General features: G+C 52.9%; 6 protein-coding genes across 6 annotated transcripts; 4 read left to right on the forward strand and 2 right to left on the reverse strand.

The window, feature by feature from the left end:
• Window positions 1–6403: 6403 nt before the first annotated feature.
• P884DRAFT_298021 (serine hydrolase FSH) lies at window positions 6404–7406 on the reverse strand (the record flags this gene model as incomplete). The annotated part of the gene is made up of 3 exons (XM_069444567.1): window positions 6404–6766; window positions 6860–7291; window positions 7365–7406. 3 exons carry the CDS (start codon window positions 7404–7406, stop codon window positions 6404–6406), a joined length of 837 nt encoding a protein of 278 aa, XP_069299849.1.
• Window positions 7407–8814: 1408 nt separating this feature from the next.
• On the forward strand, window positions 8815–16004 carry P884DRAFT_320893 (polyketide synthase; the record flags this gene model as incomplete). The annotated part of the gene is made up of 4 exons (XM_069445390.1): window positions 8815–9094; window positions 9150–14302; window positions 14374–14691; window positions 14735–16004. The coding sequence occupies 4 exons, from the start codon at window positions 8815–8817 to the stop codon at window positions 15602–15604; spliced, it is 6621 nt and encodes a 2206-aa protein (XP_069299850.1). The 3' UTR covers window positions 15605–16004.
• An 879-nt stretch (window positions 16005–16883) lies between these two features.
• P884DRAFT_268065 (uncharacterized protein) lies at window positions 16884–18882 on the forward strand (the record flags this gene model as incomplete). Its single annotated transcript, XM_069442165.1, has 2 exons — window positions 16884–17022; window positions 17078–18882. The coding sequence occupies 2 exons, from the start codon at window positions 16884–16886 to the stop codon at window positions 18880–18882; spliced, it is 1944 nt and encodes a 647-aa protein (XP_069299851.1).
• A 564-nt stretch (window positions 18883–19446) lies between these two features.
• Window positions 19447–20383, forward strand: P884DRAFT_268066 (uncharacterized protein; the record flags this gene model as incomplete). Its single annotated transcript, XM_069442166.1, has 4 exons — window positions 19447–19724; window positions 19789–19816; window positions 19953–20244; window positions 20307–20383. 4 exons carry the CDS (start codon window positions 19447–19449, stop codon window positions 20381–20383), a joined length of 675 nt encoding a protein of 224 aa, XP_069299852.1.
• Window positions 20384–20787: 404 nt separating this feature from the next.
• P884DRAFT_256951 (acyl carrier protein-like protein) lies at window positions 20788–22023 on the forward strand. The gene is made up of 5 exons (XM_069441097.1): window positions 20788–21073; window positions 21250–21267; window positions 21336–21416; window positions 21524–21572; window positions 21642–22023. Exons 1-5 carry the CDS (start codon window positions 20843–20845, stop codon window positions 21686–21688), a joined length of 426 nt encoding a protein of 141 aa, XP_069299853.1. The 5' UTR covers window positions 20788–20842; the 3' UTR covers window positions 21689–22023.
• A 754-nt stretch (window positions 22024–22777) lies between these two features.
• On the reverse strand, window positions 22778–24906 carry P884DRAFT_268068 (uncharacterized protein; the record flags this gene model as incomplete). Its single annotated transcript, XM_069442167.1, has 3 exons — window positions 22778–24376; window positions 24492–24610; window positions 24771–24906. 3 exons carry the CDS (start codon window positions 24904–24906, stop codon window positions 22778–22780), a joined length of 1854 nt encoding a protein of 617 aa, XP_069299854.1.
• Window positions 24907–26668: the final 1762 nt, after the last annotated feature.

The following is a 26668-nucleotide window of genomic DNA, read 5'->3' on the forward strand; positions in this document are numbered from 1 at the left end:
ACGGACGAACTAGACCGTAGAAATCGCCTTATAGATAAACTTTATAGTAAATTCTGACCGCTTATAGGTCGAAATCCTACCGGCCCTATAGTATTACCTTAATAACATGCTAGTCACTAGTATTAGGAGGTCCCTAAATGAACTGGTATATAGATTCAAACTATACTTAGTGCTAGATATCCTAAGTAAGAAAACCGCTAGAACTAGTAGGTATAAAGCCTTAGAAATCCTATATAAGTAATACTAGGCTAAAGCTAGTAAAATGATTGATCGGGCTATAGTACTAGCTAAACCATAGTATGACTAGAGATATATACCTACTAAATTCGAAGTTAGGGATACTATTTAGCTATAGCTATATAAGGGATACCATTTACCTGGCAAACCTAATAGGAAATGGTTAGCCTAGAGAGTAGGACTATTTAAAATCAAGCGAAGGGTAGGAAAACTAGCTTACGAGCTAGATTTTCCTAAATCCTAGAAGGTCTATCTAGTTATATCTATCGCCTAACTCTACTACGTTAAATAAGGTCCTAATCTATTTAAAAGAATCATACCACTACTATAGCTAATTCTAGTTGACGGTAAGGAATACTAGCGGATCGAGAAGATTATCGACTACCGTATATATAGAAAGAAGCACTCGAGGGTTAAATACCTTGTTTACTAGCTCGGATTTGACGTAAAGGACGATTAGTAGCTTCCCTAGAGTAAACTAGAGGCTACTTCTAGCGAATTGATCTAGGAATATATAAATCGCCGTCAGATTTAACCGCTACCTAGAAAGAAACAAGGCCGACCCCCGAAGTAGAAGACTTCTAGCTAGACCTAGGGCATCGTACCTAGCTAGGAAGAAGCTAAATAATACCTAGAGATATATACCTTTAATAGGCTACCCTAAATCTATTTTAATACTAGAAAACCTATTACTATTCTTTATATTATTATCTTTATTACTACTTTTATTCTAAACTCTACTATTCATTATATATAGGCTATTTTAAACTATATATCTAGCTTAGTTAGCTACCAAATAACCTGACTATTTAGTAAATAAGGCTAAATAGCCTACCTATTTAGTATAGTAGGGCTAAATACTAATAGCTTAAGCCTTCTTTTATCTTATCTTTAAAAGCCCTGCTTAAAAACTATAAAAACCCCTAGATTTCCTACTATTTTTTAGTTTTTCAAACCTCTTTAATTCTTCTATAATTTCTTTAATAATTACCTTCTTTTCTAGCCTTCAAACCCTCTAATACTAGCCTTTTCTATTAACGTAACTATATAGCTATCGCCTATAGCTTATATACCTCTATTTCTATTAAAAGGAGGCCCTAGAGAGTATTTTCCTACTACCTTTTGCTTTATCCTATCGCGTATATAAGAAAACCACTTACTTTTACGACTTTTGCTAAGTTTTATCGACCTAGAATAGCTTAGTTCTATTAGTTACAATGGCCAAGTCTAGAAGTAAGGCTAGAAAAAGCGATAAATAGGCTGCCAAAGGCGCCTAGGGCTCTATAATAGCAGTAGTAACCATAGTAACAAGCCTAGCCACCGGAAACAAGCCTCTGGTTAGCTAGCAAGATACACCTATATTATAATTAGTAATAGTAACCAAAGTAGCCGATATCCTAGTTACTACATTTACACCTATCAATTAGTAAAAGAAGTAGATAGCTATAGAGGCGTCTGACTAGGTATAGGCTATACCTATACCTATATAAGGCGTATACTCTAGCCCTATAAGCAAAAATAACACCCCGGCAGATAGCAATATCTAAGATCTCCTTAAGAACCTAGATATAATACTAGAAAGCGGTATAAGCTTTACGGCCAACCTAGGTACCGAAGAGGAATTCCGTAATGACCTAGCAATAGGTAGCCTAGTCCGAGTACGCCGTAAAGATATAGTTATAGCCTTCGAGGGCGAAGATCCTAATATGCCATAGTATAACCTGTAGCGTATACCCCCTCGAGTTGCTAATGCCCCTTGCGGTGTTACCTATGACACTTTTGGCCCTCTATACCTATAGTTTCTGGAGGATACTATAGTCGAATAGTATTACGACAGTAAGACAGGCGCTATAGCCCAAGTCCCCGGAAGCGTAATTAATATGGTCTATACAAGTAAGAGCAAGTATAAGGCAGTTTACCTACTAGCCGTATACCACTTTGTCAATAGCTACTAGTCATAGGGAGAGCAAATGACTATAGCTAACTATAAGACCTTCTGTAGTGTGGACAAGGATGACGCTACCAAGATTCCCCGTTTAGAGGCTAAATTTGCCTTTGTTAAGATCAAAGGCAATATAAAGGTAATACTATTTAGTGTCATTATAAGTACCTCCGTTATAGTTGACCTATATAAAGCTATTAATAGCGATAATGATTATATTATATCGGCGCTATTTTTTGCTAAGCACTATAAGACCTTAAACTTATAGGGAGGATTCTAGCCTTATACTATTAACGGTAATATAGTATATAAGACAGGGGGCACCTATACAGTTATATATACCTAATGTATTAGTGAAACTAGGTAGGTCCCTATTAATATAATCAAGGTACGCTAGTATAAGTAGCTAGCTAACGCCTTCCTTAACATTCCTATAGATAAGAATACTATACCGACCCCTCTATCGCTGATTAAGGTTACTATTACCAAGGTATAGGATATAGTAAATAAGAAGAGGCCTCTGATACTACTAGCTACGCGCTAGGCAATTCCGACGCTCGAGCCTACCAACTTCCTATCCTATAAATCAGATATAGCTTAACTAGAGTAGGACTACTAAGAGTCCGGCCCTACCGATATTATCTAAGACACGACTATATACCTATACGTATATACTAGCTTACCTATAGCTATACTATAGGGTACCGAGTAGCGTGACAAAGAAAGTATATCGGTCGTTAATAAGACTACGGCTAATACTACTACTAGCCTAACGGCCTAGGCCTTATTATAGCTAGATTCGACACTCTAACCGCCTAAGCCTATACCTTAGCCTACTATACCTATTAGGTATACGTAATATAGGGTACCTACCGGCAGATTTGCCTATAGGACTAAGAGAGATACTAAGGACGAAGAGGAGGAAGCCGAGTCCTAGGGTAGGCTTAATAATATATATATTACCTTTAATAGCCTTAAGGAGGTAGAAAACACCCTTATAGGTATAGAGTTCAACCCCTTTACTAGTACTAATATCATTAAGTCTGGCCTATTATATCCGTCTATAGCTATAACGATTAGGCTTATTAAGGATTACCTTGCCTATACCTACTAGGAATGTTATAGCAACAAGGAAATACTTATCTATACCTGCTATTAGATTCGCCATTTCTACTAGAAGGCTAGTAATGACTCGTATAGGGCTAATATAGCTATATATAACCTTAAGAAAAAGCTAAAGAACGTGTATAAGGCCTACTATACTATTAATATAGTACCTACTAGTATACTAGAGCCTAAGGAACTACTAGTAGCCTATATCTATATATTAAAGGGAGATAGTAATACCTTAGTCAACGGTTACCTATTTAAACTTAGCTACCTTTACTATAGCCTAACTAGTTACCAGGGCCTATACTTAGCACCTATATACATTACTATAACCTATAGTGCCACTAAGGATAACAAGACCAATAAGGACTTTACCAAACGCCAATACCTAGCCACTAAGGCCAACCTTCTTAGTATAGGTCAGGCCATAGTCTAAAGATAGGATAAGGCTATTAGTAACGTTAAAAAGGACCTCGACTAAGTTAAGGAGGAACTTAAGCAACTAAAGGAGGCTTCTATAGTCACAAATAATAACTACATAGCTACCCTTGACTAGAGGAAGGGAGCAGACAAGAAGATATAGTAGCTAGAAGAAACGATCGCCCAGCTTACCAAGCGTACTATAGCAATTGCTGTACTATAGAAGGCTTCTAGGAGCTAGGAGCCTATAGCTCGCCTACCTCTACCGGCTACTACTAGACACGGTGCTCCCCCAAGCTCGATTACCAGGCCGGTAGCACACCCACCACCTATAGCCACGGGCTAGAAACGCCCGCGCTCGGACACGCCGGCGCAGGAGAGCCCCTCGCGCAAAAGGGCCACTAGTGCGGTCCACGGCAACCGTACCCTGGTCAAGGACGCCTAGGCTAGGGCTAGAACACTTACACGGCCCCCTTAGGAGCGTCTGTCTGTAGTGTCGGCATTCATCGCAAACTTAGGAACGGCTAGGAAGAAGAAGGACTAAGGGACGGATAGATTTGATAATAGGGAGGACAAACGGGACACTTGCTAGGATTGTTACTATAGATAAATGACTAATATATTTACTAAGTTATGACGGGTCGTTATATTTTTCTTTTTCGAACCCCGGTACCTGTTATAGTATATAGCTATTAGTAGGTTAGATCCGACGGACCTACTAATAGGGATAATGAGCTAGGGGTTATAGATATATATTTAGATAGTATCCCTAAGTGCCTCTGGTACTTAGAAGAATTAATGTATCTTATTACCACTTCTGTAGACCGTACTAGTTGGTCTAGGAGTGCTGCCTATGGCGCGAATACCGCTGTGGTGTTATATCTTATAGCTAGTCCGAGTTATAGTCATTTGTAGCCATTGAGCTATAGCAGGTAAAAAGAGTAACTAGATATTATTCTTAAAATATACCTATATAAAATCCTTAGTTATATAGCTATTATAACTATCTAATATAAGGAGTCGTTATTATAAAGGATCTTATAGCTATATATAGGGGATAAATACCTCTTATAGCTATTCTAATGTAATAGTATTATTAGTCTAGCCTTTTTTGGTTACTATAAACTTCTAGTCCTTTAATTTAGTCTTGTTAAGAGGAAACTACTATTATTAAAGACTCTTGCCCTTGAAGATAACAACTAGAGGGAGTAATATCCCTATTACTAAGATACACTTAAGGAAGGAAGTCTATACCTACGAACTAGGAACCTTTTGCTATATTATATATATTTAAATACTTCTAACTACTAGCCTATTGGTTCCCTAGCCTTCTATAATACTATATTTATCTATATTCTAACGGTTAGCTAGTAGAATGTCCTTAATGGCTAGGATGTTTAGCTATGGCTACTAATTATATATAACTAAGTTAGTAGCGCTATTGACACGGACTAAATCTATCTTATAGGCTCGCTAGGTTCGAAGGACAGGGTTTCTATAAAGGAACCGGGTTATCTAGCCTTTTCTAACTATTATATAGCTAGCTCCTTATGCCTAGAGTATTCGGCTAGCGAACTCCCTGATTTATATATAGGTTAGTAGGACACCTAGGGCAACTTGGATCAATACCTATTAGGTAAGCTATTCTTCCTATACGCGACTAAGAGACTGACGCGGTTCGGCTGTAATTGAACGTGGTTGACGGCCTCAAATGCGGTTAAATAAGGTAGTAGTTAGAATTCCGAATTCCTAGCTGATACTACGAATTGAATAGCAGGTATTGTGGTATTTTGCGACCGTATCCTGTAAATCTTCTTCAGTATAAGCCATCTTTGACTGTTGAATATACCCACGAAGTTTGAAGTGGTTTGAAGAAAAGTTGGGCAAGTTATGGTAGATTGAAGTGGTTGGGTTGAAAAAGCGGTGTAGGCGTGGTGCGTGTTCCATTGATGGGGTATTCCATTGATAGGGGGTCCGACTTATGATGCGACGTAGAATACTTGCGCTTTCCATCTCCGCAGTGCACGAGCAACATTAATCTGCGTCTCCGCGGACAATGCAGGCTATAGTTGGTAGATCGTGTCGAGTTCCGCTCGGAAGGCGGCGCATTCGTCGGACTAGAGAACCTTCGGCCGCTCTTTCCTCTTGGACCGCTCAGCCTGAAAGGATTTGACGAATTCTGTATGACGATCTTGGTAGCAGCCAGCAGGGCACAGGGAGTGACAAACCAGATGCACTAGAAAAAGACCGAGAATTGAACTGCGGGCGCGCGGTAGGCAAGACTCGGACCGTTTGAAAGATCGGGGATGGGAGAGTCACCAGCTCTGTGAAGGGGCTGAGGACTTGAGGAAAACTCGGGGCGCGACCGCGCCATTTTGAATTGGCTAAGAGACCAGAGAGTGCGAAGCGTTTGACCAGGCCAGGCGTTTCGCGCTGCGTTGGCGCCTGCGCCGTGGCGGGGTGGGCAGGGTTTAAGAGGAGGTACTGGGTACCTGAGTGGACCGGAGAACCGCCGAAAATGGCGGCCCCTCCCGGCCAAATTCGGCGGTCAGAACAGCAAGTAATTACAACATTTAAGCTGTATTATTATACAGGAGTCGAAATGTACCATCAGTTATTACGCTTCCAAACCGCAACATGACATATGAACAGAACATGAACAAACATAGATTTAGGGCCTCCCTTGTTGGCTGCTTAAACACTTGATTCCGACGTTTGTGACCCAGCGGTGCTTTTATCAGTCTCCGACTCGGTCTCTCCTTGCCGACTGCTCCCCTCGACCTCGGGGATCAACTTCTCGAGAATATCCGCCAACATGCGAACATTCTCGGCGTCGCGGGGAACAATGTGCCCGAGTCCGTGATCAAACATGGCGGACTTTGCAGGGTCGCAAACGTTGTACAAGGCGACGGCGCCGCCCATGAAAGCATCGTTGCAACCAAAGATGTGGAAGGTAGGGATGTCGATGACGACGCCCGACTGATCCGCGAGCAGGGCGACAACCCGGTCCTCGCCCTCGAATTTCAGGGGCGGTGAGCCGGAAATGAAGACGGCAAACTGCGAGAAAAGAAAAACACTCAGTATGCTACCAACCTGCGAACTTCCTAGCCCACGACACCCGTCGTGGCACGCATGTCCGCCTCTGCTCACCTTGATACGTCGTTTACGGCCGGTCCGCCGCTCCTGCTCGGCCTCTTCCACGATCAGACTCGCACCGACCATGGCGCCCTCCGAGTAGCCAATGACGGCGTCGACGTCGGGATGTTCGTCGACCTTCTTGATGACATCGTCCATGGCCTCACGCCAGACCGGCTGGTGCCAGTCATCACCCTTGCCGGTGTCTTGAAACATGCGGATGGCGTCCTCGGCATTGATGCTGTACGGCATGTGGCGGAGACGACGGAGATTCTCAAAATTGTCCCCGTGGCGGGTGTCGAGAAAACGGTACAACGGCCGGGCTCCGAAGTAGTCTTCCCACCCAGCCGGGGGCTCTACTTCGTGAGCCCCTTGGCTGTAGGCGAAAGTCGCTAGTCCTCGCCGCTCTAGCTCGTCGGCCAGCGGTCCCAGCTGAACACGGAAGTTCTGGCTTAAAGATCAGTTCGGCTCGTGAAGAGGTGGGAATGGCTGGTTGCATGTAATTATGGAACCAAGTCACCTTGGCACTACCATAAGCCCCGGGGAGGCAGAGAAACTTCATCCTGGAGTTCTCGCCAGCGTTCCCGTTTTGCTTTCATTTAATAATCCTGATTGACCCAAGGAATGAAGCCGAATAAGTAGTTAGGAGATGTGTACGAGCTCTCCGTTCAAAGACTGCAATGTCACTCTCAACGCCCTGGGGTTGCTGACCTGGAGAACATGGCCGCGGCAGAGCTGAAGACGTGAAGGCTTCCAACCCCGTATACTTGAGCCTGCCGGGACAGCATCGCGACAGTCATATTTCATCACTTCCTCGCGCGCCTCCTGCCGACCGCACGCAGGAAGCGGTTTCAGAGAGCGGGTACTGTCGCCGTACACGAACTGTCATGTTTCGACCCGTGTATGTATATGGAACTCACGGACCTCCTTACTAAAGTATTAATGATTATGAGCATACTTAACGTCTGTGATCTGTCGCGCAGAGATGGGCACTTAGAAGTACCCTAGTCTCGGAAATGCAGAGTATACGGAACAGAACGCCCAGGAGGTTCCACCGCTTCTTTGCATTCTCACCGCCTGGTCGAATACGAGTTGGTGGTTGGATGCATGGCGCGCGGCGTGCATGTACCACGGTAACAAAGATGCCTGCATTCCCATAGATTCCCGGCTTCGTATACGCGGGATGAGTCGAGTTTCTTGTTTCATCGCGCCCATCAGCCAATTAACAACCAGACACGATACAGAGGCGAGGTATGGAATCAGTCTTGATTACACTTAATGTGAACAACGTTCCCAGGTGGAAGAGATGCCCCGCTCCGTACGGCTCATGATGACGGACGGCTGTTTCATGCTTAGGATCAAGACGGGTTGAATATAATTTTTATGGCAGGCTCGTACACGGACCGTAAAGAACGGACACCAGATTGAAGCTCTCTCTTATCTGCAAGGTTCTCTAGTTTTGTCTATGCTCGGTATTGTGTGGCACAGAGTCATCGGAACGAGACGATTTGCTCCAACCTTTGAATTCCACTGCTTTTGTATGTTGGCCCACAAGGGATGACTCACCCTTAGACGCCCGGTATCCCTTCCATATGGATGCCAACATCGCTACTGGGGGGGGGGGGGGGGAAGGGGGGAAATAGATTGCAGTTGATATAAACAGAACAGAGCTCGTAACCGTGGCCTTTCGGATTGACGTCTTATTGATCCTTCTATTAGACACATGGAAAATGTGCCACTGTTTCAAGTGCCCTAACAAGCAAATAATACCTGTCTGCCAAAATATCAAAGCGAATGCAGGGACGACGCACCCTAAGTGGCCTAGCAAATACCAGGATGTATAGATATGCCACTTTCGCAGTTGGCAGTTGTCACCACGGCTCTCCTTGGAGCCTGGTTGAAGTAGTCCTGTTTCGGCTTATGTCTCTACTGTCTCGCCATTTTCTCTCGCTTGTACCTTGATGTACACCATGGCGGACAAACAACCCGAGCCCATTGCCATCGTGGGCATGGCCTGTCGCTTGCCGGGGGGCGTGTCACACCCGGGTGAGTTCTACCGCATGTTATGCCGGCAGAAGACAGGATGGTCAAAGATCCCCCCGGGTCGCTTCAATGCGGAGGCGTATCACCACCCCAACCCGGACAAGAAGGGCTGCATCAACTCGGAAGGGGGTTACTTCATCAAGGACGACATTTCGATGTTTGATGCCGCCTTCTTCGACATTACCAGAAAGGAGGCCGAGTCGATGGGTAGGTGACAGCTTTCTTTCCGACATCCGACGGACTCGGCTAACAATTAGGCGAGATCCGGCCCAGCGACTGTTGTTGGAGTGCGTATACGAAGCGTTGGAAAACGCCGGAATCCCAAAGGAGACAGTGTCCGGGAAAAAGATTGGGGTATTTGTCGGTGACAACTACAGCGAGCACCGGGTTGGAAACCTCCGAGATCTGGACCACATTCCCAGCTTCGATGCCACGGGCAACCAAGGAGCCTTCCTCGCCGGCCGGGTGGCTTATTACTTCAACCTTCACGGCCCAACGCTTACGGTCGACACTGCATGCTCGTCAAGCATGCACGCCCTGCATCTTGCAGTGCAAAGTATCCGGGCCGGCGAGTCGGAACAAGCCATTGTCGGAGCTTCACACTTGATAACCCATCCGGACATCTGGGTGTCTATGGGAAAGCTCCGCCTCTTTTCGGATTCAGGACGAACGTACGCCTTTGATAACCGGGCCAAGTCGGGATATGCGAGGGGGGAGGGCGCAGGATGTCTGGTGCTGAAGCCTCTGGCCAGCGCCCAGGCTGATAACGACCACATCTTTTCCGTCATCACTCATTCGGGCGCCAGCCACAACGGCCGCACGATCGGCATTGTCGCCCCCAGCCCGGAGGAGCAAGAGAAGCTGGTCAAGAGAGTTCTCGCCGAAGCGAGCATCGACCCCTGCGACGTCGGGTTCTTCGAGGCCCACGGAACGGGTACCAAGAAGGGGGACCCCATCGAAGCGACAGGCATCTACCAAGCGGTCGGCCGTTATTTCACTCCCGAGAATCCGCTATATATCGGTTCCGTCAAGCCCAACATTGGTCACCTCGAATGCGCCAGCGGTGTCGTGTCGGTCATCAAGAGCGTCCTGATGCTGTACTACGGGTTCATCCTTCCCAACGCGGATTTCAAGTGGACGAACAGAGCAATCCCCCTCGATGAATGGAACATGCGCGTGGCCACGCAGCAAAAACCGTGGCCGGCCAAGCGGAAGTACGTCTGCGTCAACAACTTTGGCTTCAGTGGCTCAAACTCGATGTGCGTCTTGCAGGCGGCTCCTCAAATCAGGGGGCTCGAGGTCGGAGACAACAGTTCCTACAGCCCGCTCAGACTCTTTGTCCTCTCGGCCAACGACGAAGCGGCGCTGCAACACTCCATCAGAAAACTCGGGATCTGGATCGAGCAGCATGCAGAGCTCTACCAGACCACCATGCCGCGAAACTTGGCATACACCCTCTGCCAGCGCAGGTCTCATCTCCCGTGGAGGGTGGCAGTGGTGGCAAACATGTGTAGCAGCGTCGCCAGCGCGCTTAACAGCCACGATACCGTACCCGCGCGCGCCCCGAGCGAGCCACCCCGGCTAGCCTTTGTGTACACCGGCCAAGGAGCCCAGTGGTTCGCCATGGGCCGCGAGCTGCTTTGCACGCATCCCGTGTTCTTTGATGCCATCAGTCGTGCCGATGCCGTCTTGCGCGCTCTAGGGGCCGACTTCTCGGTTCTCGAGGAGCTTCATCGCGACAAGACGTCGTCCAGGGTTGGCCTGGCACGTATCAGTCAGCCGATCTGCACTGCCGTCCAGTTAGCATTGACTGAATTGTTTGCCTCCTTCGGAGTCAGGCCCGCTGCCGTTACCGGCCACTCAAGCGGCGAGATAGCAGCAGCATATGCGGCAGGTGCCCTGACGTTCGAGTCCGCCATGGCTGCCGCGTACCACAGAGGGCATATTATTGTGGAACTGAAGGAGAGATATCCCAATCTCAGGGGCTCTATGATGGCAGTCGGCGCTGGCGCGGATGAACTAAGTCCCATGCTTCAAGAACTGAATGAAGGAGGCGGGCCCCAAGTGATGGTGGCGTGCGAGAACTCGCCGTCCTCGACCACCTTGTCTGGCGACGAGGAAGCTATCGACCGTGTGGGAAAGCTGTTTCAGGACAAGGGCGTCTTCAACCGGAAACTGTTTGTCGACGTAGCCTACCACTCCCCACACATGCAGCTGATCGCCGAGTCTTACCTCGCCCAAGTCAGCCACATCGAAGCCCCGGTAGGCGGGACGTCCTCCGGCGTCGAGTTCTTCTCCTCCCTCCATGGCCGCAAGATTAGCCTTGGTGAACTGGGACCCCAGTACTGGGTCGACAACCTCACCCGGACAGTCCGATTTTCCACAGCCATACAGAAGCTGTGCACCGAGTATCGCCCAGACATACTTCTGGAGATCGGACCTCACGCGGCCCTCAAGGGACCCATTATGCAGGCATTGAAGAGGCTGGGTTCTGCAGTGCCCAAGATATCGTACCTCCCTTCTTTGATTCGCGGCGAGGACGCCGCGCGCACTTGTCTTGAGACGGCCGGGCAACTTTTTGTCCGCGGGCATCCCCTAAACTTCTTCGAGATCAACCACAACCGCGAGGAGAACGAGAGGCCGGAGGTGGTGCCTGTGCTGTACACGTACCCCTGGTCACGGCAGAGGTATTGGTACGAGTCCCGGCTGTCTCGGCAGCACCGTCTCAAGCCTTTTCCACGGAACGATTTGCTCGGCGCTCTTGCGGACTGGTCGAGCGCTCTGGACCCGACATGGCGCAACGTCATCCGTACCGACGACTTGCCCTGGCTGAAGGAGTACCAAGTCCAGTCGCGCATGGTTTTTCCAGTGTCTGGCTTCATTTCTATGGTTGTTGAAGCAGCAGCCCAAACCGCACGCCTGAACGAGACAGACGCTGCCATGTTCGAGATCAAGAGCCTTAGAATATCTGAACATCTCTACCTGGCTGACGGCCAAGAGTTTGAAGTTCTTCTGAACTTCCACCCCCTCGATACAGGCGACAGAACGGGTCACGCGTTTCGAATCTCTTCGTACGAAGCTAATCGAAACTGGTTGGAGCACTGCACGGGCATCGTGACTGTGAAGCTCAACTCATCGTCTGCCCCAGGGTCAGTCGGCGCTGAAAATGGAAGAGCACTGAACCGAGCAGCCACCGAAAGTTTCTCAACCTTCCAGAACGGTTCTCCTGACTCTGGATCCGCCCAGCCTAGAGCCTCGGACAAAAGTTCGGGTACCGGAAATGGATTGTTGAAACCATCGCGGAAAAACAGCTCCCAGATGGATATGTACAAGCGCCTTGAGTCACGGAGTCTGTCGTTTCCGGCGTCGTTTAAGTCTTTGGTCGGTACTATCATGAGGAAGTCCCGGGTGAGGGCGCATTGTGTTGTCCGAAACACGCGATCCCACATGCCGCTGGAACATGAGACTCCATACACGATTCATCCGGCAGTCCTGGACGCCATGCTGCAGATACCGCTGCTCTACCCAGACGCAAAGAGCGAGGTGAAGACGAGCGATGCAGCTTGTCTCCCCTCTTCCATCCGGCACATGATCATACGCTTTCATCGGACCCATAAGCCGGGGGACAGTTTTGAAGTCAGCGCCGCTCCGGAGCCAAAGACGGCATCGTTCATGGTGGAACTCTTTTCTGCCGCCGGCGCTGCCGCTGCTGTATCCATGTCTGGACTGAAATTCAAGCCGCTGGAATGCAAGCCTCAGGAGCCGCCCTCACCACGCCAGCTGTGCTACAAAACGACATGGGAGCCACTGAATCAGACCGAAATTGATGAAGTAGCGAGACGGCACATCGCAGGGGCTGATAAAGCCATTGTCATCGTCACTGAGCGAGGACGCGACACCGAAGACCCTCTCGTGACCCTGTTGATCCGCAAGCTGAAGAAATGTACAACCGTCCCGGTGGTGGCATGCTCCCTTGGTGGGATCGACGACTGGAACAATTATTTCATCGTCTTGTGCGAACTGAGGACGCCGATACTATATCCCATCGACCAAGCCCGGCTCGATCAGGTCATAGCACTACTCACGGAGGCACCAGGGCTGATGTGGGTGACCAGAGGGGCCACACGCTTTCCAACATCCCCGAGTGCCAGTCTGGCCCTGGGCTTGACCCGCACGGCCAGATCGGAACGGAACGCGGTTGCTTCTACTCTTGACCTGACTGCATTCTCCAGGCTCCACATCACGCGGCAGGCGGAGCTGATTCGCAATGCATTCGGGGTCTCGGTATTGTCAGGGAGTGAGGCGCCAGAGATGGAATTTGCTGAGGAGGCTGGGGAGCTGATCGTCCCGCGGATCGTCCCGGACGCGGAGCTCAACCTCGATGTCCATCGGTCACTGGGCCAATCGGCTCCGTATCATCAGGCTATCCACCAGCCGGAACGCCAGTTTCACCTTTCCCGCCAGATAGATGCGTCTTCTGGAGACAAGCTCTACTTTGAAGACGCAGCGAATGTACCGTTAGAGGATAACGAGGTCGAGCTCGTCGTCGAGGCCAGCGCGTTAACTCAGGACGACATCACATCCGGCGCGGCGGGCGACGAGCCGAATACGACGATCCCTCGCAGCTGTGCAGGCACCATCACGCGCGTTGGTCGGGCAGCCGGCAACATCCGAGTCGGGGACAGGGTTTGCGCCCTGGCCGAGGGCCCGTTTGGGACTCACGCCCGGGCAAGACGGTCGAGCGTGGCCATCATCCCCGACGCGGTCTGCAGCGAAACTGCGGCCTGCATCCCAGGACCTCTACTGGCCGCCTACTACGCTCTCGTTAACACAGCGAATGTCAGGCAAGGCGAGCGCGTCCTCGTTCAGCTGTCGGGACCTGCGGGGCTCGCGGCCGTGGCGGTGGCTCGGCACCTTGGGGCAAGCCTGTATGCCTTGATCCTGGACGAGCAGCAGGGGGCATTGGCGCGGAAGATCGGATTGCCGCCAGAGCGAATCCTGGACGCAAGAAGCATCTATTTTCGCCAGGAGCTCGAGGAAGTCACCCAGGGCCGGGGCATGGAGGTGGTGCTCGCATTGTCAGGGCAGGGGACGGCCAGCGCGTGGGAATGCCTGGCCAACTTTGGTCGATTCGTGGAGATCAGGACCCCGGGTTCCCACGAAAGAACCAGGCCTGAACTCGGAATCAACGCAACCTTCTCGTCCGTCAACATGATTAACATAGCGGCAGAACGGCCGGAGGCCATGAGCATCCTAGGTGTGGTCGTTCATAAGGTTGCCACCGGCGCCATCACTCCGCCCACAACAATTACCAAGGTCCCCATCTCTCAGCTCCACAGGGGCATCCGGATGGTGCGCGATGGCGCCGTCGAGTCGGTGGTAGCACTTATTGGCGACGGAACGGAGCAAGTCAGGGTGAGTTATGAACGACGCGCGAGCATCGTGCATCATGGAGGATCCGGCGCTGACTGGTATGCCATCCCTAGGCTCCGCATAGAGTATCGAGGTCCATCTTTAGAAGCAACGGAACACACCTCATCATCGGTGGGACAGGTGGCCTTGGTCGGTCAATGGCGAGATACATGGTGGAGCACGGAGCGCGTAACATAGTGCTTGTTTCGAGGAGCGGCGGCGGTGGAGATGCAGTTGATGAACTGCAAGGGAAGATGCAGCGCAGTGGCGCGCGTCTCGTGGTAATGAAGTGCGATGTCACCGACGAGGGTCAAGTCCGGCAACTCATCGATGATTGCCAAAGATCTCTGCCTCCGATCTGTGGTGTCATCCACGCGGCCATGGTGCTCCGGGTGAGTCTCTGCTGGCGTTCATTGTGTACACAAACGAGGTTAGCTGACAAAAGCCTTTCAGGACGTTCTGCTGGAGAACATGTCGCATGCGGAATATCAGCAGGTCATTCAGCCAAAGGTGCTCGGGGCAACCAACATCCATACAGCTCTGACGGCGACGAGGGTCAAGCTAGACTATTTTGTGATTCTCTCTTCGGCAGCGGGCATTCTCGGCAGCCGCGGACAAGGCGCATATGCCGCTGCCAACACCTTCCTCGACTCGTTCGCACAGTATCTGGTGGAGAGGGGGGTTCCCGGGACGGCGCTCGACCTGACGGCAGTTACCGGCGCCGGGTACTTGGCCAAGAACGCGGAACGCCAGGAAGAAATCATCCGCAATTTTGGCAACGAGTCAGTGAGCGAGGACGAGGTGCTCGCTCTTCTGTCGGCTGCGGTCCGTGGCATGTGTGGATCCCAATGCCTTACCGGGCTCAAACTGCATCTCGGCCGCGATGGCCAATGGCCGTACTACGCCAACGACGCTCGCTTCGCCCACCTCAAGGCCGAGAGCTTGGCGGCTGCCGAGAGAGAAGGCCTCGTCCCAAGGCAGGCCGTGTCTCCGGGGGCGGCCTTCCGGGCTGCCAATTCAGACAAGGAGGCAACGCACATCGCGGCGCAAGGAGTCGCCGAGAAGCTATCGGAAGTGCTGACTATCGCGGTGGAGGATTTGGATGTAGCCAGGAACATCACGTCGTACGGACTCGACTCGCTGACCGCCATCGAGCTGCGGAATTGGATCGCCAAGGAATTCCGGACCAACCTGCAGATCCTTGAGCTGTTGTCGAGCGGAACGATTGATGACCTTGCGGGACTGATCGTGCAGAAGGCAAGAACGGCTTGCGCTGATGAGAGGCCATGCAAGAGCCCTGTGTAACAGACCACAATCAACGCCGATTACAATCTGCCTGCTCATGGCCCTGATTTTGCTGTGCCCCTGTCTCTGCCGTCATGTTACCTGATTCGTTGGTCGGTTGGCCCCGCTGGAAACTCGAGTAATCGTACATGGGATACCGTAGTTGGGGAAGAGCGGTTCTCGCCGAAAAGACGTGACGCTTGTGGGTGCAGTTCATACTCGGGAGCTTTGGAGCTCTGCCTTGTCCTCGGACCACTAATTAATTAATCGAGATGATCATGCCAAAACAACCATTCTCGTCGCATTTCATAATCGAGTTCATGCGGCTTCAAGGCTTTGGGGCTTTGGGTGCTGAAGCGGCTGAAACTTTGCCAATGTTTTGAGAGATCAGTATCCGAATCTCCGTCTTGTCAAAGGCAAGTTGACCAAACAGCATCGTGGTGGAATCCAAAAGGTAACTGAGGGCGATAAGTCGGATTGATGGTAAACGCATGCCTGGAGATCAAGGCGCACGCAAACGCGGTTAGCTGAAAGATCGGGCAGCAACCGAGGTCCCAGAATTAGTTATTGGCTCTGAGTTGTCGGCATGTGGGTCTCTTGGTAGGGCCCACAGGTTTGGATACCTGGCTACGGTGTACGTACACAAAGTACATAGCGGGGCACTCTAGGCGCAGTGGGGTTACAATTGCGGGTGCATTTTCACCGTGTTTTCTCGCTTTCCTTGTCCTCTTGGACCCCCTTTGCCCGAGGTTTTGGTTACGAATTTCCGGGACCCCGGCGGGTATTCCAGTCAAGGATCCGAGCTGAGAAAGAAATTCTGATAGTATTTGTAAAACCTCAAAAGGGTGACTATTCCGAAAGACCTCTTTTTGCCGACACAGCCTCGAAGCGCTGACGTTTGGCCAAGCACTACCCCGCTGCTTCAAGCGACGTCACCCGGCAGCGAAGTGTGCCCTCAGCTGTGGCTGGCGCCTATTGAAAGCCCGAGAGACCCTTGTGGACACCAGATTTCAGACGAGCCTCGATCTGCCCGTCGGTTGCAGGCATATCAAAACACAGGAACCCTTCAGGACACCCAAGGCAACGACCACGGTCATTTCTTGCCCGCGTACTCGACGTTCTCAATCGTTCAATCGTTCCTGTTTCTAGTCAAACAGACCTACGTTTCAGCTTGCCGACATCAGTCTCCCGACAGTGCAAAGGGAAGATATTCCAGTTCGAAAACAAGCCTGAGCGGTTCCGCAAAATAAACTTAGGCCTGTTGCTAGTGCAGCGTCCCCTCGACGGGTCAGGGGCAAGCATGGCGACAAAGACACAGCCCGAAGCAGGGTCACTGTCGGCAATCAACTACCTCGCAGCGAACCCGCCTCAATATCCCTACCATCCCGAGGTGCGCGAGCCCCTAACTCTGTATATCTCTAGGGTGCCCGGTACACAAGGTGCGTGCCACCAGATCATGGACAGACAGGCCAGCCGCTGATCAAACTTGCTTAGACATCATCCTCTCCACCTTTCGGCCCCAGGAAAAGACGGTGACTGGCGAGGATATTACTTCCTCGCTCTACTATGTCCATCTCGATTCCCCAGAAGACGGTCTGCTGGCCGTCCCACAGCGGCCCGACAGTGTGACCTCGCCCCGATCCAGTAGCGAGAGCGCGAGGAGCGCGATTCCAAGGAAACCGCTACCCCCACAAGCGAAGGTGACAGGACCAGATCACGGTGCTTTGTCCAGCAACGAGCCGTGTCAGCAGACAACACCCACGTCCGTCCCTCAGTCCGTGGGCCCCGGGCATTTGGCGCCGCCCCTGGATCCGGACCCCCAACTTCAGGATGGGGCCATCGACCTTACTGGATACCGGGAGAACCCCGTGTTCAGGAAACGGCGCTCGGGGGTCGCGTCAGAGACGCCTGACCACCCAACCGGGCCCACCCCCTCGGCCACAGCGTCGAGCATAGCCCGGAAGCCGCTCAACCCAGCAGCCTCAGCCTTGGAAGCTCCACCTCATGTCGAGATCGGCGTCGCTGATCACGATGCTCACCGCGGGCCTGCGACACCGGCGTCGCCGGAAAGAAAAGGCTCCCCGTTACGACCGGGAGGAACCGCGCATACCGAGAAGTCGCGGGGTCGCCCATCCTCTGTGGCATTCTCACTGACCGTGATCCGGAGAGACCCTACCTCGGGGATGCAATGCAATGTTGGGAAGATCACGTCATTTGTGACGAACGTGCCCACCCCAGAAACTGCGGACCCGTCTCTTGACCCGGACGATATGGGGGGATTGCCCTCGCATGCCCAAAAGATCAGCATCCGACTCGAGACGTCAGGATACGCCAAATACCGCGACATGCCCACCAAGGCCGATGTGGAAGAGGCCTATCGTCCGGGTTCAGGGCAGTCGTTTTCCCAACAACTGAGGCAAAGTCTCGATCTTAGAGCGGGGCCTGCGAGAGGCAAGTTTCCAACGTCAAGGACCGCATGGGAGACCGACGAAGGGGCCTTCACGCGGGAGGTCGTCATGTCGTACACCGCCAGCTGGAAATCAAACCTGGTAAAGGCCTTCCAGCGCAAAGACCGTCCCGGTAGCCCGGTCCACGGCGGGGGGCCGTCGCCCGAGGTCCCGTCAGCTCGACAATGTTTCCACGCACGACACGGCAGCGCGTCCACGATCGGATCGGTCGACTCGGCCGACGGTAGACATTCACCAACTCTGATTACCCGACCTGGCCCGGGGCTCAAACCGAGAGGCTACGTCTTCATGAGCCCATGGGGCGGGAGATGCGAGTTCCGTACTAGCATCGACGGGCGGAGTCTCAGGTGCCGCCACATCCTGGACCCCGCGACCGCGACGATCGACCCCCGCGAGCTTACACAGAGCATCCGGGACGCGCAGGCAATGGGCCGCTCGCGCAGCGAGGAACTAGCCTCAGCCCTGGTGGGCGCCAAGCAGGTCAGCGAGCTGCGATTCAGCTTACCCCAGGGGAATTCACTCCGCTCCCATGAGGGGGATGGAAAGCCTCCTCCAAAGGGCCATAATCGTCTGTCGGGGCAGTTTAGCAAGCTTCTGCACCGAAGGGCGCAAAGTAGCGATGAAGAGGCGGAAGCGGTGGACGAGCTAGACAGCCATGAAGACACGGCGTTGGACCTGAGCCTTGGGAAGGAGCGTGCCGGAGGAGGGGCTAAAGGGAATAAAGCGAAACTGGGAAAGCTCATCATCCATGACGAGGGGTTGAAGATGCTGGACTTGGTGGTTGCAGCGAACGTTGGAGTGTGGTGGACAACATGGGGCCGAATGTCTTGATTTTTATTTTCTTTTCTGTATTTTTTGTCGACTTTTGGCTTCATTTGGCTTCTTTTTTTGGGCACCGTTCTAAATATACCCTGAACTCCATAGTTGTGATCATAATCGTTGTTGCACTTAAAAGGTTACTCCAACTCATTGCGCCAAAAGCAAATGGCAACCCCTGCTGCGTCTGGAGCTCAATCGCGAGCAAAAGCAAGTCACGTGAAGTTTGCGGACCACCGGTAGGCCGCGTGCCAATCAATCGTCGGGAATTGTCATCGCAAGTGGGTGCACCAAATCCCGAAGTCGTCACAGCACCGAGCTCCAGGACGACGCCGTCAAGTGCGCCCGGGCAGCTCAAAACAAGTTGCCTCCCGTCTCTCCACTCAACCTTCGACCCAGTCGTCGACCAAGTCGTGTCGCTGCCTCCAATTGGGCACCGTGAACACCGTTACGCCACACTTCCCGAAACGAGTCCGTGCCAATTTGCCCTGCGCGAAAAGTGTCGCCAACAACAAACCGCCGCATCAACTCGTTTCCCTCGCCGCGCCTCGAACAAGAGCTCTATCAACACCCAGCACGATGATTGCGCCGTCGGCCGTCTCACTCGCGGCCCGCCAGGCCTCCCTCGTTCGGGGGCCTTCAGCTCTCCTCCGCGTTTCCGCTCCTTCGCGGGTCTTGGTTATGAGGAGGGGTTATGCGACGCCCGCTGGCCCACCGCCCAAGAACTTTCGCCTCAAGCCGCCCGTCGCATGGGACCAAGAGAAAGAAAGTACCTTGGACAAGGTTGGGAAGTACTTCCTCCTGACCGAGATGTTCCGGGGCATGTATGTCCTGTTGGAGCAGTTTTTCAGGCCGCCGTGAGTACACCCCGCGTTTAAAGGTCACAATTTCCCTCAAATAATACTGACATGACTGGAACAGATACACGATCTACTATCCTTTCGAGAAGGTGCGTTCAACGGAACAGCAGCAACAAATTGGCTGGAAAAATCGTGCCGGGCGGCGTCGGTGCAGCGGATAACCCTCGGCGACGAGACTCGGGCATTTTCGGCTCGTTCATGGGCGGAGAATTGACACTGATACAGGGTCCCATTTCGCCCCGTTTCCGTGGCGAACACGCCCTTCGCCGGTACCCGTCGGGCGAGGAGAGGTGCATTGCTTGCAAGCTGTGCGAAGCTATCTGCCCTGCACAGGCTATCACGATCGAGGCTGAGGAGCGCGCCGATGGCTCAAGGAGGACAACCCGCTACGATATCGACATGACAAAGTGCATCTATTGCGGGTTCTGCCAGGAGTCGTGCCCCGTCGACGCCATCGTTGAATCCCCCAACGCCGAATATGCCACTGAGACCCGCGAAGAACTGCTCTACAACAAAGGTATGACCTAACGCTGGTGCCGGTAACGTCTCTCACCGGGTGGCTCGCTGACATTGATCTAGAAAAACTATTGTCCAACGGAGACAAGTGGGAGCCCGAGCTGGCAGCGGCGATCCGGGCAGATGCTCCCTACAGATGAGGCGGGAATAATAAAGGGGGGAAACATCCTGGCGTTTGGAACCATTGGAGCCGGAAGATGGTGCCACCACATATTTGTAGACTGAGCTGTACATACCACTTTTCTCTCTCGCCTGACAAATCAAAGAGCAGCCCTTTTTCTTTGTCGCCACTTCTAACAGAACGAGTTCGCGCCATCCCCAGTCCCTCAATTGGTGTAAATGGCTTGGTGTACGAAGTACCGAGGAAGTGGTACTGTTTTGTGAGAGAGGGTCACGTGCGGTGCACGAGCCACAGCAGCCAGCTTGCCGCGTTGCCATCCGAGCTTCCAGCATCCTTACTCGGGCGAGAAATTTATCGTCATCAAACCCGTTCCATCAACGCTCCCTTCGATTACAACCAGCGAAATAATTTTCCCGTCCGCCCAATTGCGACTCCCGTGACTCCGACGCCCTCGAGCCGCTCAAACCAATTCGCCAAGATGCTCCGTACCGCCATCCTCCGGTCTGCCGCTGTCGCGGCGCGCACCATCGCCCGTCCCATTCCCTCCGCCGCCGCGAGGAGGATCGCCGTCGCCCCTGCTCCGAGAGTCTCGTCCTTCGTTCCCAAGACGGTTTCTTGGCAAGCGGTGCGGTGCTATGCTTCCGGTGGCTCGCTCGACAGGACCGAGGTGTACGAGCGGATCAAGCAGCTGCTGTCTGGCTTTGACAAGGTGGGTTTGGCGCTATAGTTCACTGCGCTGGTGGGATTTGCTGGTGGCTCGGCTCGTTCCGGGCTCGCAGTTGTGATTTGGAACTGGCCGTCAGCCGCTGAGCCTTCCACGATCCAATAGTCTGTGTTTATTTTCTGAGGTGATGGCGTTGCTAACTTGAATTTCCTTCCCTGCAGGTCAATGATCCCAGCAACGTGAGTGCCAAAATCCCGATTGACTTTCTTAGATCAACCCCTTTTCCGGTTTCTGACTTGTGCAACAGATTACCGAGACCGCCCACTTTGCGAACGACTTGGGCTTGGACAGCTTAGATACGGTGGAGGTCGTGATGGCTATTGAAGAGGTTCGTTACTATAACCCGCTCTCCGACGCTGCCTGGCGCGTGTGTCGCGGTCCCAAGCGCTTTTGATACTCGGTAGAACGACGACCATCTAACTGTTGGCGAAACAGGAGTTCAGCATTGAGATCCCTGACAAGGACGCCGACACCATCCACAGCGGTACGTGTTTACATCCCTTGTCAATATTGGCTCTCCAAGGCAGCAGCTGACAGCCATGGGTTCCAACAGTTGACAAGGCTATCGAGTATATCCTCAGCCAGCCGGACGCCCATTAAATATCTCACAAGTTTTCTCGCCTGTACCATAGCATGAGCGCAGCAACGCGCACCATACCACGCCGCTTCCTGGTCGGTTAGACGGTGCTGGAGTCGGGGGATCACGATAATTTCTAGATTGGGTTGGCTATTATGCGGATACGTCTCGTGTGACACTATTCCCCACGTCCCGATGAACAAGACGGCAATGATATCCCCATCGTCATTGCCATTGTAAGCTCTTCCACCTCCGTGTTCTCTCGGCTCCTCTTGGTATCCCATCATACTCGATCAAGCATGCAACGACACCGCCTGCGCCTACCGGCCTGTGACTGTACTTCTACAAGGATCCGTTGTCCCGAAGGCTTACTCCCGCTGTCCACACTCATGCACCCTCCACCTGTTGACGGCTTCGGAATAACGGTGGAGAACACGACCATATCACAGAACTTGCACCTCCCCCCACTTGGAGACGAGGTGCCTTCATTTCCAGATCACCACGACCCTAGCCTAGAATAGCCACACGCCCAGTGATAAGTATTGTGGCAGTGTGTTGCAGCCTGGGATGACAGGAATACCTCCGCATCTCATCGTGATCAGCGTGGATTAATGGGTTTCCCCGTGGATTTTTGTGTGCTCGAGTAGCGAACGTGACAATATGAGGCTCAATCCATGCAATTCACAACCATGCCCTGCCATACTTCATTGCCAGGAACCAACTATAAAACCCTTATTCGTGTATTTGCGCTTACTGTTCAGGGCCCGTCCTCACCACCCGTTCATTGCAGAGGAATCTGCACCCATCGTCCACAAACGCCCTTTCCAGAGCCGTCTATACAAAAACTGTCCTAGCCTTACCACCGCGCAGAAAATATAGAAATCAAGTGTCGAGAACCAACCGGTGCAAAACGCCTTGTGGATATTAAACGCCAAGCAGTGTCTCCGGAGGTTGCGCCCCAACATTCTCAAAGAGGCATGAATGCTGAAACACACCGATGCAGTCCGTTGCCAATGACCCTGATGCAGCCCGTTATTGTGCCTTTATCCTTAGAGAGTGATTTTGTGGTCTTGAGAAATGTCCGCCGGAGCCTAGCCTTTCCTGTGTCTGGTTCACGGACCCGCCACCGTCTCAGCATCCTTCGAGGCGGCACCCTTGCTGCCGTTTGGGGCGACCCGGTTGTTGGCCACTACATTGGCGTAGCTCCAAGTAGTGCTCAATGGGCTTGTGGTACCCGGGTTGCCTCCCGAGACACGCTTCTTCGCCCGCGTTTGAGCGTCATCCTCCTCCTCCATCCTAAAGACAAACGAGGAGTCCTCTTCATCAATGGGAGTAGTGAACCGCCCCGTCACGCTCGACCCGATGGAGCCGCTGCTAATGTGCCTCTCGAGGGGCCGCTCCTTCTCCCGCTCCTTTCCAATTATGCCGGCGGCTGTCGTCCCTGATCCGGTGGACTTGTGATTGCGCACTGCAGTGGGTTGTAAACGGGGACTGGAGCTTGCCGAAACCCCCTCTCCTAACTGGGTCTCGCGAAGTTGCCGGGTCAAGACAGAGACTGACTCGTTTGCACTGCTTGTCCTCTGCTGTCCTTCGGCATCGGCTGTTAGGCTCGGTGCCAGGCTCGAGTTTCTCAACGGACTTCCCACATGGCCAAATGCCGAAACGTGCTTCATGGATCGGGTTGTGCCGCTAGCCTCGAGCTCCTCTTCCTTCTGGCGCTGAAACAGGGGTCCCCAGCGGCTTGGGCTCGCAGCGACGGGGCTGCCAAACTTGGAGGATCCGACGAGGAGAGAGTCGGTTGCCGGTTCAGCGGTATCCGTCATCCGTACCGTATGGGTCGCTGAGCCCCTCCTGGCCTTCTCGGCCGGTGTCAGGACCTCGTTCGCCAGGGCCCCGGGGACATAGTCCTCCTCAAACATGAACTCGGCTTCCCAGTCGCGGTCAATCTTGGGAACGCTGCTGCTGATCAAGCGCGGTTTGGTATACCGCATCGCGCTGCTATGCATCAGCCTTTTTCCGTAGTACTCGTCGTTCCCTGGTGCGGAACTCAGCGTCGCAGAGCCTACTGGCGGGCTGCTCCCGAAGCCGTTTGTGTCGCTTGCACCGAGAGCCGAGGGAGATAGGTGGTCACTGCTTCCAAATGCGGAGCTGTGAAGGAGCTTGAGTGTCTCGGAAGTGCGGGCATCCCTGACTGAGTGCAGGGACGGCGAGGGCGAGTCGAGCCCGAACTTGGAGGGCACCGAGGCCGGCCAAGGGCCGTAACGGGCGGCAAGGGAGATGCCGTTGCTATCAAACGATGCCGGTAGCGGAGCATCCATCACCGAGAGGCCCTTGGCGTTCACGGGGGAGAGACCGAGCCCGAAGCGGTTCGCATCCTCGTCACGAGGCGACCCATACGCGGACGCTGGATTCGAGCTGTATGTGGTGTCTATTATCGGGAGGTTGTTTTCCATGAGCTGGTGGCCGTATGCGTCATCCTGAGCTCGGTAGGGAGCCGGGGCGTGGTACGGGGGCTGCTGATCGGCGCGCAAAAACGAGGTGGTAAGCGCGCTGGTGGACGGCTGGTGGTGGTATGTCGTCGGGTTCACGCGAGCGCCGAGAGGGACGCTTGGCGGGGCTCCAATCGTCACGCCGTTCTTGCCGTAGTTGACGCGGCGTCCGTCGGGAAGGACGTGGATATTGGCGCATTTCGGACCAAACTTGCAGTTGCCCTGAACCGTGTGGCACCGAGTCAGTACGACCGTGTTCCAACGCCCGCCTGATCGGGCAGCGTCGGCGGATGCACATCACCGCCGTGCAACTCGGGCGGCGCCTGGAGAGACGCACCTTTGCGAAATACTTGCACACCGTTTCCGAGGCGGCGCTGAGGTCGTGGCTAAACGGGCACGCATTGCCTGCCTGGCAGGCGCCCTGTCGGTAGAATTTGCAGGGCACATGGGACGTGTCTGGAGCAGAGAAAGGGGCATTCAGCATGAGAGTTGCAAAACCAAAACCGTGGGACCTCGAGGGTAGGGCTCCGGCAGGGTCGCTTGTCTCAGAGCAGAAGGCCGTTTGAACCGAGAGATCCGCCCGTCGAGAAAACTCGGAATGTGCAGAGCTACTCACTTGGTGGGCTTCGGGGCCCTTCAAAACGCGCGGCGGGCATCGCGCCCATCATGCCGCCAGGGCGAGCGCCCTGTGGTGGAATATTGAGACTGCCGCCGCGCATATGTCGATGCTCGCTCGGATGGGGGGCTGCCATCGTCGTGATTCAGAGGGGAGCGGTGGATGCGATGGTTCCGCAAACGAAGAGCGGATGTGGCCCAGTCGTCAGTTGAGGAGGGGCGGCGGGCCGATGCGCAAGGCTGATTGAGGGGCAACTGGCACTGCACAGCGAGCTGCAGGGGACCCCCAACCCTGATTACTAAAGTCGGGGACTGACGTTACGGGGTCCAGCGAGCTGCAAGACCATGCACCGATAGAAACTTGAACCCTTTGCGATACACAGGTTAAGAAGCGAAAGAAGCAGAAGTCGAGCTGGAGTATGCACCTTGTGGAAAAGGCTTGAGCAAGGAACAGCGGAGCTGATGGCCGTGCCTTTGGTACCGATGAGCAGTGGCAGCGCCCGAAACGGCAATCACATTGACGAAGAGTAGTATGCCCTATGGCCAGCAGACCACCCCAGCCGATGGTCGACGTCTGACGGAACCAGGACTTGTAAAACCACCCATGCAGGTAATTCCGCCACCGTATAAAAGGCAGCCAATGCGGCCGAGATCTCGGGGTCGACACAGTGTCAACTCGAAGGCAAGATAAATTGGGGTGGATAATCCACTTGCAAACTGTGCAATCCGTATTGTACATACAATGCAATTCGCAGCACTCCAGCCGTGCTATCAAGCACTGCTTCTGCCGTCGATGCATCTATCCGTTTTACAAAGGCCTGTAGTTACCCTCCGCACTCCGTAGTGATTACCCGACACTTGCCGAAGGGAGGCAAGGCTGGCTTGGCAGTCCTTGACCGTGGGGTTCGTCGAGGAAAGCTGCATGCGCAGCAGGTTGGTGCCTAGGCACTGGTACCTGCTGCTTAGGGATTCTGAAGGCAGTTACACGTGGCTGTTCTCCGTACGTCCGTACTTGGTACTTTATACACATACCTACTCTGTACCTAGGCGAAGTTTCCTTACCTTAATCCTGGCACAGCGTACGAAGTAGCCCGTTTCACCGGGGATTTAAAGCATACGCCATCCATCCCCTCGAGTCCGTCGTCGAGTAGTTACTTTGTCTGCGTCCGATTGGGGCCCCGATCGGGGCTATGACGTGATTCGCCGGAAAACCCTACCTTTTGCGCCAACCTCGACGAAGCATGCTGTATCTGGTGTACCTCAAATATCTGTACCATTCCTCTGAATTATGTGTTACTCTGCACTTCACGGAACGACCTCGGGGCAGGTGTTGGCGGCTGGACTGTGCCCCCAACGTTACTTCCCCCCACGGGAGATTTACACCCCCAAAATACCACCCCATCCTTAGGAAACTGGCGGGAAGCCGGATCGATCTTTTTAAGGGACACATCAGCTAAGAGGCGCCTACCTCTGCCCGCGTGATGCAGCATCACGCGAGCCATCCCTCGGACCTGCCATCATGCAAGGAAGAATGCTGCTAGCGCTGATTATCAAGTGGTGTGAGGATGTATACTGTGGTACATGTTAATCGGAAGACTCGGCTGACTGATCTCTTTTCGTCTCGATGCCCATCGACAGGGTCATTCAGCTCCGCAATGACGCACGACGCTGTGAGATTAGCACAGCGGGTAAGCGCGGGCTTGACAAGAAACCCTCCCACCCTCGATCAGCGGATACAAACTATCGGTACTAATGTTGCACAAGTGCGTCGAGCAAAGGAGTACTCGCAATCACCAAATATCAAAATTAAAAAGGCCGAATCGCACCTTCTACCCCTCCTTGTGCTTGCCGCCCTCGCCCTGGATTTGTTCCTTTTTTCGTTTATTCGATCTTCCATCC

The sequence above is a fragment of the Thermothelomyces heterothallicus genome (assembly GCF_042370625.1).
Source record: "Thermothelomyces heterothallicus CBS 202.75 unplaced genomic scaffold P884_scaffold_5, whole genome shotgun sequence".
Classification (NCBI taxonomy): Eukaryota; Fungi; Ascomycota; class Sordariomycetes; order Sordariales; family Chaetomiaceae; genus Thermothelomyces; species Thermothelomyces heterothallicus.